The sequence below is a fragment of the Talaromyces stipitatus genome, genomic scaffold (genome assembly GCF_000003125.1).
Source record: "Talaromyces stipitatus ATCC 10500 scf_1105507295527 genomic scaffold, whole genome shotgun sequence".
NCBI classification, from domain to species: Eukaryota; Fungi; Ascomycota; class Eurotiomycetes; order Eurotiales; family Trichocomaceae; genus Talaromyces; species Talaromyces stipitatus.
Window position 1 is genome coordinate 3,214,709 of NW_002990114.1, and position 15,613 is coordinate 3,230,321.

General features: G+C 46.3%; 6 protein-coding genes across 6 annotated transcripts; 4 read left to right on the forward strand and 2 right to left on the reverse strand.

Annotated features, from left to right (window-relative positions):
• Positions 1 to 674: 674 nt before the first annotated feature.
• On the forward strand, positions 675 to 1,717 carry TSTA_092170 (HEAT repeat protein; the record flags this gene model as incomplete). The annotated part of the gene is made up of 2 exons (XM_002478893.1): positions 675 to 1,144; positions 1,207 to 1,717. The coding sequence occupies 2 exons, from the start codon at positions 675 to 677 to the stop codon at positions 1,715 to 1,717; spliced, it is 981 nt and encodes a 326-aa protein (XP_002478938.1).
• A 143-nt stretch (positions 1,718 to 1,860) lies between these two features.
• Positions 1,861 to 2,346, reverse strand: TSTA_092180 (DNA-directed RNA polymerase I 13.1 kDa polypeptide, putative; the record flags this gene model as incomplete). The annotated part of the gene is made up of 3 exons (XM_002478894.1): positions 1,861 to 1,879; positions 1,936 to 2,167; positions 2,232 to 2,346. 3 exons carry the CDS (start codon positions 2,344 to 2,346, stop codon positions 1,861 to 1,863), a joined length of 366 nt encoding a protein of 121 aa, XP_002478939.1.
• A 401-nt stretch (positions 2,347 to 2,747) lies between these two features.
• Positions 2,748 to 8,369, forward strand: TSTA_092190 (sister chromatid cohesion protein Mis4, putative; the record flags this gene model as incomplete). Its single annotated transcript, XM_002478895.1, has 6 exons — positions 2,748 to 2,934; positions 2,989 to 3,181; positions 3,247 to 3,377; positions 3,429 to 3,470; positions 3,561 to 5,484; positions 5,537 to 8,369. The coding sequence occupies 6 exons, from the start codon at positions 2,748 to 2,750 to the stop codon at positions 8,367 to 8,369; spliced, it is 5,310 nt and encodes a 1,769-aa protein (XP_002478940.1).
• Positions 8,370 to 8,984: 615 nt separating this feature from the next.
• Positions 8,985 to 11,246, forward strand: TSTA_092200 (NADH-ubiquinone oxidoreductase 64 kDa subunit, putative; the record flags this gene model as incomplete). Its single annotated transcript, XM_002478896.1, has 4 exons — positions 8,985 to 9,798; positions 9,859 to 10,199; positions 10,251 to 10,401; positions 10,459 to 11,246. The coding sequence occupies 4 exons, from the start codon at positions 8,985 to 8,987 to the stop codon at positions 11,244 to 11,246; spliced, it is 2,094 nt and encodes a 697-aa protein (XP_002478941.1).
• A 419-nt stretch (positions 11,247 to 11,665) lies between these two features.
• Positions 11,666 to 12,858, reverse strand: TSTA_092210 (uncharacterized protein; the record flags this gene model as incomplete). The annotated part of the gene is made up of 3 exons (XM_002478897.1): positions 11,666 to 12,175; positions 12,398 to 12,593; positions 12,779 to 12,858. The coding sequence occupies 3 exons, from the start codon at positions 12,856 to 12,858 to the stop codon at positions 11,666 to 11,668; spliced, it is 786 nt and encodes a 261-aa protein (XP_002478942.1).
• Positions 12,859 to 13,492: 634 nt separating this feature from the next.
• TSTA_092220 (uridine kinase, putative) lies at positions 13,493 to 15,299 on the forward strand (the record flags this gene model as incomplete). Its single annotated transcript, XM_002478898.1, has 8 exons — positions 13,493 to 13,669; positions 13,729 to 13,856; positions 13,926 to 14,070; positions 14,163 to 14,205; positions 14,262 to 14,375; positions 14,433 to 14,474; positions 14,533 to 14,764; positions 14,816 to 15,299. 8 exons carry the CDS (start codon positions 13,493 to 13,495, stop codon positions 15,297 to 15,299), a joined length of 1,365 nt encoding a protein of 454 aa, XP_002478943.1.
• Between the last annotated feature and the right edge of the window lie 314 nt (positions 15,300 to 15,613).

Sequence of the window (15,613 nt, forward strand, 5' to 3'; positions counted from 1 at the left end):
TACAACTGATAAGGATACGATATCCTTGGAAGGTCAACGGATCATGGATGGTTAGGTAGGCATGTCGGTTTCCACTGTTATGTCTTGCGGGCGAAAGCCTTCATTGGTATTGAAGGTGACTTGAGAAATGAAGTTTTTGGTTATTACTATTTTCCCAGATGAATGGATATCAATTCCGGGCGAGTTATATAGTCTCTTGGTTCAGCAAGTATCTTCATACATCCAAGTTGATTGACCAAAGAGTCACATCTGCCGCATTTGAAATTGCGGTTATATATTCGTAGCAAGGGTTGAGACTCAAGGTCTAAAGCTCATATATTGAAATCCCACGTATGCTTCAACCGTTTGGCAAAGAAGTGGAACGTGCAGTAAGGATCGAGGCCTGTAAAATTGACTACAAAAGGTTCAATGAATTGACTGTTGAAAGATGTCAGTTAAAGGAGGGTCACAAACAGTTAGAGACAAAGACCCCGCCACGCCTGTTGATACCCGCCACTATCAATCGCTGATAAGATCTAAAAAAATTTTGAGCATTGATCGTTCCTGCAACGACGTCTCATTTTATTGGTTCCTTCATTTCACATTTGGTTTACTTCGTTACGAGTCTGCTCCTAGGAATCCAGGCTACTCATTGAAAATTCAACCTGAGATTCTACCACCTCGTAAACACTAATATGGCCGAAGTTTCTCACGCCACTGTCGCCGCCTTGCGCAAGACATTAACCTCCGAAACAGAGCCTCTCGCTCGCAGATTTCGCGCTCTATTCTCACTCAAATATGTCGCCTGTCTGAACCCTCCAACCGAGCAAACCGTTCCCGCTATCGAAGCCATAGCGGCGGCATTCACATCCCCATCGGCCCTCTTGAAGCACGAGCTAGCCTATTGCCTGGGACAATCCAAGAAAGCCGATGCAGTCCCTCATTTGCTTCATGTTCTAAAAGATAAGGGAGAGGATACCATGTGTCGACATGAAGCGGCAGAGGCACTAGGTGCGTTGGGATTTGAGGATAGTTTGGCGCTATTGAAAGAATTGAGGGATGATAAGAATGAGCCGGAAGTGGTGCGGGAAACATGCGATATTGCGGTTGATAGGATTTTGTGGGAGATATCAGAAGAGAAGAAGAATGAGAAGATTAGACCCAGGTTTGTACTTTTTTTATTTATGGATCTGTGCCCAGGATGGGGGTTGATTAACATGGATATAGTGACTTTGCATCAATCGATCCTGCACCGCCGCTCCCGCAAGCTGCGAAGGAGCCATCTATCCCTGAACTGGAGAGTACATTGCTAGACACCAAACTTCCTCTCTTCAAAAGATACCGAGCCATGTTCGCCTTACGAGACCTTGCCTCACCACCCGACCTACCCACCGCTGTTCCCGCGATCAATGTTCTATCCAAAGGTTTAAAAGACCCGTCCGCCCTATTCCGTCACGAAATTGCATTTGTTTTCGGCCAATTGTGCCATCCTGCTTCCATACCGAGTCTTACATCGACATTAAGCGACTTGAATGAGATGGGTATGGTACGCCATGAGGCTGCAGAGGCCCTTGGAAGTCTTGGTGACGAAGAAGGCGTTGAAGAGACGCTGAAGCAATTTTTGAACGACCCCGAGCAGGTTGTGAGGGACAGCATTATTGTGGCGCTTGACATGGCGGAGTATGAGAAAAATGGAGACAAGGAGTATGCCTTGCTTCCCGAGACTACTGTAGCTTGATGTTGTCCTTCCTTCCAAATTATCTCATCGATGACTTTCTTGAAACGGCGTTGGTTTGCTATTCGAAACGATCCTGGAGCTTGATATTTTATGCTTCCGCGAAAAGAGCATATGGTTTGAGAAAGGAAAAAGTTGTATATATACTAATTGTTGACGGTTTCCCTAAAAGCACATGGAAGTTAGATAGGCTCAAAAATCTCAAGCTGAGGCATACATACTTGTAGCCACAAACGCATCGATAGAACACAGTGGTTCCCTCGTCAGCACTACGCAATTGCGCAGTAGTAAAGAACATCTCTTTTCGTCCACACTCGGCACATGTGTATTGGGTGACAGCTTCCATAGTTCGGTCTGCGGCAGTCAATGTCTGCAGAGCAGACCTTTTCGCTCGTAGGGCTGAAGGGAAGGCATTTGGTTTGGACTCGGAGACGATGGTCTGAGGAAGGATGTCTAGAGTAAGGGTAGATATTTAGAACCGTGTATGTAAACCCCCCTTTTCTAACAGTCTTTTTACCTTTGTTCTTTGCACCGCATGCTTCGCAAACTAGAATAGCATCTGGAGACCCGGTACTCTCTTGCAGGAGGTTTCCACAGTCAGTGCAGAAGATGAGTGAGCCAATCGCTGACATGATGATATAAGTGCTATGTGCTATCTCAAGAAAAGTATGGTAATAATGGCAAGGCGATGCAACCCGAGAAAGAAAATGAAGCTGGGTGAAGCGCAACGAAGACAAAAAATGTTTCTCTTTGGGCTTGAGAAATTTAGAGCCCATGCTCTCAATACGGCTTAGCGGCGGGTCTCTTAGTGTGCTAGCCTGGAGTGGAGCCAATATAATCTGGCGGGCAAATCGCATCGCGAACAGACTGGGAGATCCAAAAGAGAAACTGAACGCTTCGTCGACATCCCTGTCATGGACTTAATCCGAACGACTTTCCTTTGATTCCTAAAGAGTGCTCGCCAGATGCCATCACTGTATGGTTGAACCAATTTTCCGATCAGGAATCCCGCCCTGGGAAGCAGCAAAGCGTCATGGATCAGGGTCGTTTTCCAGCAGTCCAGGTGGTCATCGGTGGGCTGGGGCAGCCTCAGAATCACTTCCATGATGGTACCTCCAACGGCGTCCCTAATGGGATGCGCCAGCCTGTAACGCGCCCGCTACTGGTAGATGAAGCCTTGCAATTTTCTCCTATGAGCACTGCGCCCGTGTTCGGTCTAGGTAAGTCCTCCCGTCTCATTACTCTCTCGCTCTACTCTTACTTATGGATGAAAGATTCAATAACTCGCCCCGATGTCACCGGACAATCTTCGACCACCCTCCCTGCATATTCGCGATCGGTCGCTCGTAAATTGATACAGGACTTGGACACGGAAGTACAGGCAGGAACCGAAAAGTCTCCTCGATTCACGGCAGTATATGGAAAGCTTCTGAATGAACATTTAAGCTCGGATAGACGGTCAGAGTTGTACGTATACGTCAAGAAGCGAATAGCCGCTGTCTCGTTACTGATAAGTGCTTCTCTCGGTGTAGCAAATTCCGGTTTGCATCGGGCTTGGATCAGGTCAAGAAACAATCTCAACGTGATGGCCGATCAGTACTTACTAGCGGTCTAAGCCCGTTTGCCAAAATGGTACTGGACGGAAGCGATATAGCGTTTGATTGTGAGCTTCTCTGATGTTCTGATCGAAGTGAGAGTAAGCTGACTGGTGCAGACCCGGAAACCAAGTTGCCGCCATCAGGTTTACAAACTCCAGGTAGCTCCTTCCTTCCCTGTCATCCATTCCCCCCTTCCACCTTCCCCCGTTGAGCAGCAAGCAGCCATACTAATGCTATAATGACACCAGGAAAAATTCTTCAACCTGCTGTTGTCATCCCACCCTTCGGTTCTCCAGGGACCTCCCGTTCAGTGGTCGACCAAGGTGCTGCTAAAAAGCGAAAACTGAATGCTGAGGTGGAGAACTATGCTACGAGTCTGAGGCTCAAGGACCAAAAGGAAGAAGCGGATGCCGCTCTGTTGAAGCTGCAGGATTTCATGCAAGAGATATTCGAAGCGGAAGACCAGCTCGAACCAGATACCTCATCCGCTGCCCTCGGCCAAAATTCAGGTTCCATGTTCAGGGTCGCCAATGTCTTGGAGGTCCGCGGAACTATCCTTGGTCCTGAGAGTCATGGTAAACTCCAAAAGTCTTTACAGAAAGTTGCAAGCTTTGGACGATTGCACGACATCCCTTCTGAATACCTTAACCGGCTCCAGAAAATCTGCGAGAACCCCATAGTGGCCGCGCAAGTCCTGGATTTACGCTTAGACGACTCTTTGAACGATGCAGACACTCATCTTTGGATCCAGAAATTGGAGGACCTACACAACACACTTCTCGCCATTGGTACACTTCTTCAAACCATGTCTTGCCGACGCTCAGAGCGAGATCTTTGTCCCGAGGACATATTGCAAGCTATACCGAATGTCTTGACGATATTGTTTGATCAATGTATCATCCCTGCAGTGGAGGTCCGCCCTGTCGATGAAGGGAAGAGGCTTTTCGAACTTGTCTCTCGAGAGAAGAAGATCTTCAGTGCTCTACTTCATCAAACCAGCAAGGTGATGAACCTCCTGGCGAACTTCCTTTCATTAATAGACGTTTCTGAAAGCGTCATTACGTCCACTGAATTCTTAGCAACTAAGCTGATTTTCGTCGAGAATGCGCACAATGACAAAGACTCTGCTGTTGGATTCCAGAAATTTGAATCCGTGCGCCGCGCAGCAATGGACGTTCTCGCTAAAATCTTTTCACGCTATCCCGCTCAACGCCCTTTCATCCTCGACGAGATCTTGGTGTCATTGGAGAAGCTGCCGTCGACTCGCCAAAACGCTCGGCAATTCAAACTGATAGATGGTAAAGCCATTCAGCTGCTAACGGCTCTTGTCATACAGTTAGTGCAAACGACCGCTCTGGACATCCCCAAATCCAAAAAATCCAGAGCTAGACGTCATCATCTTGCAAGTAATGGTGCCGATGAGGACAAAGATGATATCGATGTCAAGGATGAAGACGAAGAAAGCGATTCTGAAGATGAAGATTCTTTCAAATTGTCCTTGGAACGGCTCACAAGCCGAGTAAACGAGCTCTACGACAATGCGGTCCGGAGCGCTCAGTACATCATCAAATTTATCGTACAACGGGCAATGACCTCAACAAAAAACGGCGATCAACCTTATCGAAATATACTGGATCTTTTCACAGAGGACTTGATCAGTATCCTGGGTTCGACCGATTGGCCAGCTGCCGAATTACTGCTTCGTATTCTCGCGTCTCATATGATAAGTATTGCTGAGCTTGACAAGAGTTCATCGACTGCCAAAAATATGGCCCTTGAATTGCTCGGTTGGATGGGTTCCGGTATCTCCGATCTCACAACTGCTGCTCAACATCTGATTCGTTCGATGGAAGATGCAGACAACAAAATAACCCAGTATCTCCGCCAACTCTATGAAGACCACATAAGTCACGCTCTACATATTCAGGATTTAATTTCCGCAGATGGTCCCTACCGCATCACATTGGAGTACCTTCAGGACAGAGACCTTGATAACTGGCAACTTACCAGTGCTCGGGGGTATTACATAGTCCAGTGGGCTAAGACTGTCTCGTCCACATACTACGACTCGGAAGATAGAAGCGTGGTTGTTCAACAAGATAGGAGTGTTGACGAGTTGCTGTCTATTTTCCCCAAACTGTTATCGGACCCGAAGTGGTTGGAGACAAACACGTAAGTTGCTCGAGTATACCGTTGATGTGTAACATGACTGATTGAATTACAGCCACTATGGCAAGATCCCAGCAGCTCACGGAAAGTTTGCATACATTCTGACAGTTTTAAACATGGGCTTTTCGAAAGCATTCGATACGATCTTCAAGGTCCTGCTGAACTCGATTACCAGTGACCAGGCCAAAGTCCGAAGCCGTAGCTTGAAGAGTGTTATTACTATGCTCGAAAAAGACCCAAGTCTACTAGATCGTGACTCATCAGTCATGCGTGTTGTGCTTAGATGTGCCGCTGATGCTTCGCCCATGGTTCGCGACTCGGCGCTCTCCCTAATCGCAAAATGTATCGGACTTAAACCGGCACTCGAAGAAGAAGGCTGCCGGGCTATTCTCGCTTGTGCTGCCGATGCTACAGCTGGAGTGCGGAAACGTTGCATAACGTTACTGAAAGACATTTATTTCAAAACCATGCGCAAGGACCTGAAACTTGCTATACTCGATAGCCTACTTCAAAGGACGAGTGATTTTGAGGAGGCTGTGGTCGTTCAGGCTCAGCAGACCATTGAAGAGATCTGGTTCACACCATTTGTCACATCGATTGACAACCTGCAGGATGCTCCCAAATCCAAAGTTGCACTAGCGGAACAGACTTCTCTTATAATCAGCTTAGTACAACGCAGTGAGACTGCGGCAGAGGGGTTAGGCTCATTTGTGAAAAAAGTTATTTCTGAAAACTCCAAAGCAACTAGTCAAACTTTCAAGGTGTGCAAAGCGATGGTGGCGAACATGTTTGAGCGACTTATTGACGACCCTGGTTCATTGGAAAAGCAAGATCATCAAGCGCTTCTGCAGACGATTACAGTTTTTGCAAAATCCAGTGCTAAGCTGTTCAACCCGGAGCAGCTTCAAGCCCTCCATCCATATATCGGACACCTTATCACAGCGGACGACCTGTTCATTTTCCGTTCTGTGGTCGTGATTTATCGTTGCGTTCTTCCTTATATCTCCTCTGCTCATAACACCTTTCTGAAAGAAGTGCAAAATGATCTGTTCAAAAGTGTGGCAAAGCTTGCCAGGTCTGAGTTGAACGAAGTTATGGCGTGTCTCTGGACCATTAACGGAGTTCTTCAAAATACAGACAGACTGGTTAAGCTTACGATCTCCGTGTTGAAGGGTATCAGTCAAGCGAAAGGCGTTGATCTTTCCGATAGCAGTAAGGCCGATTTACTGAATCGAGCTCGGAGCTACATACGTATTGCCGGTTGTGTAGGACGGCATTGTGACCTTGAAAAGTTTGAACCTCATTTCAAGAAGGCTTTTCCTACGTGGAAGGGAGGTTCTGTCGCCGGTCTTCTTGTTGATTTTATCTTGCCGTTTGTGCACCAAGATCAACCACTCGAATTGAGAACAATGGCACTTGAGAGCTTAGGCTCAATTTGTCAATCTTGGCCGGCGCAGTTTAGTAGGGAAGCGCCTAGGACGGTGATATCATCTATTTTCAAAGAGGATAACGCTGGTCTTCATAACATCATTCTTCGAGCCTTTTCCGAGTTCTTTGCAATCCACGAAGGCAAGCAAGAAAAGCTTGTTCAACCGCAGGCCGAAAATACCGACCCGGAGGCGACAACAAGACTGGGTGGATCGCTGAAGGCTAGTGACAATGATGGCGCAGCAGCACTTATAGCCCAGCATTTTTTGCACGATATGCTTCGTATCGCTCACTCTAGCCAGGACGCGTACGCACTGACCGCTATTGAACTGATATCGAGTATCAATCGTCAGGGTCTTGTGCATCCCAAGGAGTGTGCTGGCGTATTGGTCTCGCTAGAGACATCGACTATTCCTGCCATTGCGAAGATAGCGTATGATACACATAAAATGCTGCACCAACAGTACGAATCGATGTTCGAGCGGGAATATATGCGAGCTATTCAAGATGCCTTTTTCTATCAACGGGACATTGTTGGCGATTCGAATGGAGCATTGCCTCGGCCATACACCGCAAAACTCGCTCCTCTTTTCGACATTATCAAGATTAGCAACAGCAAGTACCAGAAGAAGTTCCTTGCTAATCTTTGCTCGAGAGTCAAATTTGAATTAAAGACTTTGGATGTTACAGGCAGCCCCCCTGAGCATCTTCTCCTGGCAAGGTTTATCTGCCAAAATCTTGCTTTCTTTGATTACGCCCAGTTGGCCGAATTGGTACCAACGATTACTTGCATGGAGAGAATTGTTTCAGCCACTGGTACCATCGTTGCACATGCTATCGAGACGGAAGTATTTCCTCCTCAATTGGACGTTCCCACTGCGCAGCCTATGGAGCAGCCTATAATGCAGGGATTGCCAGATCAAGTTATGACTGGCACAGTGGTACGACCTCCCCAACATACGGTTAAACCCTATCTCTTGCGACAACTTGCGACCGCAGCCGCCATCTTATGTATACTCTGGGAAACAAGGACCCATCTGCGCAGACAGTATGGTATCACGTATGGTATGAAACACAGTGAGAATAAAGCCAACATCAAAGAGCTTAACAAGGCCCCGACAAAAGTTCATGGTATTACAGGAGACCGCTACTGGGAAGCTATATCCAACACCATGGCATGCCTTGACAGCGAGGAGAATATGTTGCAGCAATGTCGATCCTTTGCTACTCTACTCTCCATTGACGACGAACTAAAGGTTCCCAACGGCGAAGACGAAGACGCGGAGCTAGATGATCTGGATGCACCTGCAGATGATGATCCCAGAGAAGTTAATGGCAGCAAACCGATGAAACGAAAGAGTTCTGTCAATGGCGGCACGCCTGCAAAACGGCCTAGAGGTCGGCCGGTTGGCAGCAAGAAACGGCAGAGTTCTGAGACGGTGGATTCTTTTATTTTCTGAATCAGTACTTTTAGAGCTTGGCGGTTACTTTTATCTCTATATGACTTGGCTGGCTACCTTTCATGAGGCGTTCTAAGGCTGGGTAAAAACGGATACTCCTGGACTCTGATCTTTTCCATCATTTTTCTTTTCGAGCCTGTATATTTTTTGAGCTCTATTTATTGGTCCCAATATTTTCCTTGAGGATATCTTCTCTATTTGATCCTTTTTACTGTGTATTATAGGTATTTTCACCAGCATAGATGCCCCAATTGGGTCTGCATAGCCCTAATCTTACAACAACTTGAATGAAGTCTCCTGACAGAGTAAGCTCACGGATTGATCGGAAGCCATTGATAAAGGCTAACTAGATTCACGTGCCGAAGTGCCGTTTCGACGGGACAATGACGTCGCCTCAGGCCACCCGTGCCTGCGATTGGCTGACGCAGAGTATACCAAAATAGCTACATCATCATTCCGTGCCTTTTTCCCTGTCCCTTGACCTAGACGATGTTTTCCTGTACCTACACATAAAGCAAAGACTTCCTCTTCTTCACAATTGCTCTATTATGGTTTTATTGAGTTATTATGTTTGTATTCTGAGCGTCTTACTCGCATAGTCTCCTCACCGCGCAGATGCAGACTGCCCTGATGAGGCACCTGGCTCAGGGCGCTGGTGCATCGTTGTTTTCGCGTCCATCCACCAGACTCCAACGCCATCAGATCTTAAGAAGTATTCCACGCCGACCCATATCATTCCGTCATCTTCAACCTTCATCAATATTACAGAAGTCAACCAAGCACATATCTACCCCGCTCATCCGCTATGCGCATACCATATCAGTATCGGGATTGAAAGCTTTTATATGGCGCCATCCCGTGCTTCGGTTCATATACCATGGCTTTACATACTTGGGATTCTTGATAATTGGTGGTGGAGCGGTGGTTGCCGGTATTTTCCTCTATGATTACACCACTTATACCGAAGATCCTAGTATGGAGGATGTACCAGTGTCGGAATTGGCGCTTAATCCGAAACGAGGAGGGCCAAAGAATTTACCTATAGCGGAGGTCCTGGTTGATGATGAAGATAGTGAAGCTATGCAGGCGCAGCGCGATAAGCCCAAGTTGGTTGTCTTGGGTACTGGTTGGGGAAGTATCGCACTGCTCAAGACCTTGAACCCGGGAGATTATCACGTTACTGTTGTATCCCCGGTGAACTATTTCTTGTTTACGCCTATGTTACCGTCAGCAACTGTGGGAACATTGAGTTTGAAGTCACTTGTGGAACCGGTGCGACGTATCGTTCATCGTCTTCGCGGCCATTTCTTGAAGGCGGAAGCTGAGGATGTTGATTTCTCTTCCAAGTTGGTAGAGGTTTCCCAAGTGGATGCCAATGGCGTTAAAAAACATTTTTATCTTCCATACGACAAACTTGTCATTGCTGTTGGTACGTTTTGCTCAGATTGAGAAACTGTTTCGACATCAGCTAACTCTGCGATGTATCTAGGCTCAACAACGAACCCGCATGGTGTCAAAGGTTTGGAGAACTGTCACATGCTCAAATCCATCGACGATGCACGGAAAATCAAGAACAAGGTCACAGATAACTTGGAACTCGCATGCCTACCGACAACATCGGATGAAGAGCGCAAAAGGCTGCTTTCATTCGTTGTCTGCGGTGGTGGACCAACTGGTGTAGAGTTTGCCGCGGAGCTCTACGATTTGCTCAATGAAGATCTGAGAAAGAACTTCCCCAAAATTCTGCGAAACGAAATATCCGTTCATGTTATTCAGAGCCGAAGCCACATTTTGAATACATATGATGAGGCTCTTTCAAAATATGCCGAAGTATGTATGCCGAAACCCATTTGATGATTCTTGCTCTAACTTCTGCGGTAGTCACGATTTGCACATGACTCTGTTGAGGTCTTGACAAACTCCCGAGTCAAGGAGGTTCATCCTGATAAGATTCTCTTCACACAACAGGAGGATGGCAAGACTGTAACAAAGGAGATACCCATGGGTTTTTGTTTGTGGTCGACTGGAGTGTGTAAGTTTACACCACGTTCTTTGAAATCATACAGCGGCTGACCTGATAATTACACAGCGCAAACCGGCTTCGCTCAAAAGCTTGCTAAGAAACTTGAACAACAAAACAACAAGCATGCCTTGGAAACCGACACTCATCTTCGATTGATCGGAGCCCCCCTAGGTGATGTATACGCTATTGGCGACTGCGCAACAGTCCAAAACAACATTGCCGACCACATGGTCACCTTCCTTCGCACAATCGCATGGGAAAAGGGCAAAGACCCCGAAAAAGTTCACCTCACTTTCAGCGAATGGCGTAGTGTAGCAGACCGAGTCAAGAAGCGATTCCCGCAAGCCGCAAACCATCTCCGACGTCTTGATCGACTATTCCAAGAATACGACCGTGACCATTCCGGTACCCTCGACTTTGACGAATTACACGAACTATTGATGCAAATCGACTCGAAACTAACATCGTTACCCGCCACAGCTCAGCGTGCCAATCAACAAGGTGAATACCTGGGACGGAAATTCAACCACATCGCCAAAGCCCTACCCGGCATGCGGGCTAACGAAATCGACTACGGCGATCTCGATGAGGCAGTATACAAAGCATTCAGCTACAAACATCTGGGTAGCTTGGCATATATCGGAAACGCAGCGATCTTTGATTTCAATGGATTGAATTTCGGCGGTGGTCTGTTGGCGGTGTATTTATGGCGAAGTATCTATTTCTCGCAGAGTGTTAGTTTGAGGACTCGCGCGCTGTTGGCGATGGACTGGACGAAGAGGGCATTTTTTGGTAGAGGTATGTTTCCTTTTTTTCATCTTACCCTCGATGACCTTTATGATGAATATATCTGATGTTGTTTCTTGTAATAGATATCATGAGCTTTTAGACGATTGTATGACTTGCTTTCCTTTTTCATCTTGTGGCTATTTTCTTTTGTTCGAATGTCGTTGCTGAATATTACTCGGAAAGGTGTTTGTAGATAACCCGGAACGATACATAATTTTCTTTTCTTTCATGCTTTGTACCCTATCTTTACAGAATATCTTCAACCATAGATTTTCGTATGGATTGATGGGTTACGATACAAGTCAAGGCAATAACCAAAGTAAGAAAATATTGTGCCATTCCAAATCTAATGTTGAGAATGCTAAAATGTGTATCAAATAAATCAATCCCCAACGCCACGCTAATCACTATAGAACAAATTCGTTTACATTATATAAGAATAAGAGAGTCCTGAGCCGTAGGATGCCCAGCCCCTAGGACGACATCAGGCAATCATGGGATCAATGTCTCCATTGTTGGTCATGATAGCATCGTCGGGATTACCATTGGCGTGGTCATTTCCGCCTTGCTGTTTATCATGGCAAAGGCCAATATTGATATGGTCCGGAAGTCCAGTGACTTTGGTCTCTCTGGCTTTTTGCTCTGCCCAAGCGCGAAGCTTGACCAGGTTGCGTAAGCGAGCTTGTTTACGAGCACCCTGGTTCTTTAGGATGGCTTCGTTGACCTGTGTAGCGATGTCTTTACGCAAGCTTGGTTGTAGGAGAGTGGCCAACGAGGGATTCAAGTTCTCCGATGGGAAAATCAAGAGTGCTAATGTGCGTTCGAGATCTTCAAGAAATTGAGGATTCGTAGGCGCACGTGGAGCAAGCTGAGATGTTGCGAACTCCAGTGCAGGTGTGATATCTGCATCGGGTGTCGAGGTGCATCTGCGGATTAGTTCTACAAGCTGCAAACGAAGCAGCGAAAAATGAAGAGAAGGATCCTCGTCTAGTATCTGTCAAGATGAAGATCAGCACGAGATCAATGTAAGATATGAGGTGGGAATAATAATGATGAAATGTCCGTAAGGATACATTCTATGTTGCTCATACTGAGGACTGAAGATGAGTTTTTATCATCAACACCCCGAAGGGTATATGAGTGGTGCATGAAACTGGTATAATCATAGCAAAATAGAAGGTACGGAATGGTGTAGAAATACGCCAGCTTGTCTTACCTGAGGGCTTAATTCATTGATTTTCTCAATGGCTGTCTGAATGTCTCCCGAGTGGATTGCACTGCGAATCTCTACTCGTTCTTGTATAGACTCGATATCAACTCTCAGTTGGATATTGGCCTCAACAGCAAAGCGCTTTGCTGCTGCTGGATAGCCATTTGTGACGAGATAGTCCATGACGAGGTAGTTAATCTCACTATTCAAGCAAGTCAGTCAAATGTTCTTTCAATATTCATGAAAAATGCGTTTGAATGAGCTTATGAGATCAGTAACACAAGTTAATATGTTTTCTACAAGGGGTTTTCGGAGAGATTCCCAACTTGATTTTTGACACATCATATGAACAGCAATAGTGTGAAAGGGACAGCGGAAAAAACTCACGCCTTTGATGGTCTGACCTCGTCAACCTTTCGCTCAAAACGATGCCATGATAGCGTACTGCTTGGAGGTGTTGAAGACATCTGCAAGATGTCAGAAACTTCGGTTCAGACGTCATTCAGAACAGCGAAGGAACCTACTATGTTAGCGGAGGTCATGACTTGCACAACGTGTTTGGGAGAGTATAAGATATCATTGACGGGAGAAAAATAACTGTGACGCTTGTATTAACGTCGAACCAGAAGCCATGTGGCTACCAAAACGACGTTGACGCGTGAATGGTGGAAGGGAAAATTAAGATGAGGAAAAAGAGAGAAGACGGACAAGCGAGAGGTTGGAAAAAGGCAACTGTTGAGGCCGGCACGAGAGTCGGCCCGAGTACCTGGCCGGAGCTTTTCCAAGATCGTGATTGGCTGGCTAGTGCTGCCTTGCGGGACTAGCCTCATGGCCTAGGTGCCTTGGTGCCTCACAGAAAGACGCTGGAGCTTGCCGGTTTTGGTAAAGTGTCAGAGGGTCTCTTCTGTATCTGTGCTCCACCAGATTTTGAAGACTTCAGATTCTCAAGCTTCTATATCATGGGCGTGCTCGAAAAAGCTTTATTGGGCTAACGGCAATGCATGATCTGTGTATAGGATCATTGTCTCACTAGCCTGGCCCTGATTTTCACGCCAGAACGTCTCTCGACAAGCTCAAAGTTACTTATCATTGCTCGACGCCATGGAGTCTCGTCCGCCCATCTACTCAACAGCGACCAACCTCAAGCAGGGTTATTCCCCACCATGGGAGGACCTGAGTATTATAGGAATTGCTGGTAGCTCTGGCTCTGGCAAGACTTCCGTTGCAATGGAGATCATAAGATCCCTTAATCTCCCATGGGTGGTTCTTTTAGTGATGGTAAAGTGTCACGTGTCTAAGTTTCGTCACTGACAGTTGCTAACCAAGAAATGTTTCAGGACTCTTTTTATAAGTCTTTGAGTCCGGAGGACCATGCGAGAGCACATCGGAACGAGTATGACTTTGATTGTCCCGAGTCACTTGATTTTGATGCACTGGTTCAGACTCTGAGAGATCTAAAGCAGGGGTAAGTCTAAACAATTACTTACTTTCAACTTCACGTAGTCGATGTAGGCTTACTGGAGGGTACCAATAGCAAGAGGGCAAATATACCGGTTTACTCATTCAAGGAACATCAACGTCAAAAGGAGACAACTCCGTTGTATTCTCCTCATGTGCTTATCCTTGAAGGTATTCTGGCGTTGCATGATCCTAGAATCAACGAGCTTCTCGACGCCAAGGTATGATTCTAGTTCCATATATCAGTAACTTCTGTCATGGCTTCAGAAATTGTGGTGAGATTATTGGCAATGTCCGGCTAATATTGCTCAAGATCTTCGTCGAGGCTGATATGGACGTATGTCTCGGTCGGAGAAGTATGTTGATCTCTCCTCATCGACTTCATTTGTTCTTACTAACACTCAGCGCATAGTCCTACGCGACGTTAAAGAACGCGGAAGAGACATTGAAGGCATCATCAAGCAATGGTTTGCATTTGTCAAGCCTTCTTACACAAAATACGTTGAGCCGCAACGACAAATATCTGGTTCGTCCTACGTGAAGGGGAGAGACTTGTTGAACATCTTAGACTGAAGCTCTCCAGATATCATTATTCCAAGAGGGATAGAGAACAAAACGGCTATCGGTAATCACTCAATTCAAGAAACGCGCTCGGTTGATGTACACCAACTAATTCGTTGCAGGAATGGTGGTTGAGCATATCAGAAGACGACTCGATGAGAAATCCGAGAAGCACAGCTCTGATCTAAAAAAGCTGCGAGCACTAGCGGCTGACGAGGAGCTTTCACCGAATGTGTTTATCGTAAAACCCACTCCCCAACTCGTGGGGATGCATACCATTCTACAGGACCCGGCCACCGAACAAGTTGATTTCGTATTCTATTTCGATCGACTAGCGTCATTACTGATTGAAAGGTAATGGAATTACACTATAATCATATCCCAATACTGACTAGACGTGTGTAGGGCTCTTGATTGTATGGACTATGCCTCTGCCATTGTCAAAACACCAAAAAACGAGATATATCACGGTGTACAACCTGCCGGCACGGTCTCTGCAGTAGCCATTTTGAGGGGTGGTTCATGTTTAGAAACAGCCCTGAAACGTACCATACCTGACTGCATTACTGGAAGAGTTCTCATTCAGATGAACAAGCAAATGTCAGCCCCCGAGCTTCATTATCTCAAGCTGCCTCCTAAGATCGAGACGCACTCTACTGTGCTCCTCCTTGACCCTCAGATGGCTACTGGTGGTGCCGCATTGATGGCAGTACGAGTGTTAATTGATCATGGCGTTGAGGAGCACAGAATAGTGTTTGTTACGTGTGCTGCAGGTAAATGGGGTTTGCAACGACTCACAGCTGTATACCCCGAGATCAAGGTTGTGGTTGGACGAATTGAAGAAGAAGAGGAGCCACGATGGATGGAGCAGAGGTACTTTGGGTGTTGATTCCCGTACCTCAACGAAGGAGTGATTGTAGATAAGACATACATTTCATGCGATTAACGGTTTATAGAGTATATAGCATAGCATTTGAATCTCATTTATATCTCACTTCGTTCCCAAGTACGGAGTACTTTTTCTTGCTATGTTGTAGAGCATTTTCTCTGATTGGCCAGCGCGGCGCGCCGGCGCATCAGCGATAAGTGCACGAGCCACATTCAAAAAAATATCCTCGACCTTTGAACATTTGATAGAAGAGTTCCCAACTATTTCCTAACTAAACTAAGAATTGTCCGATTGCACATTTACTTTAGAAGGGC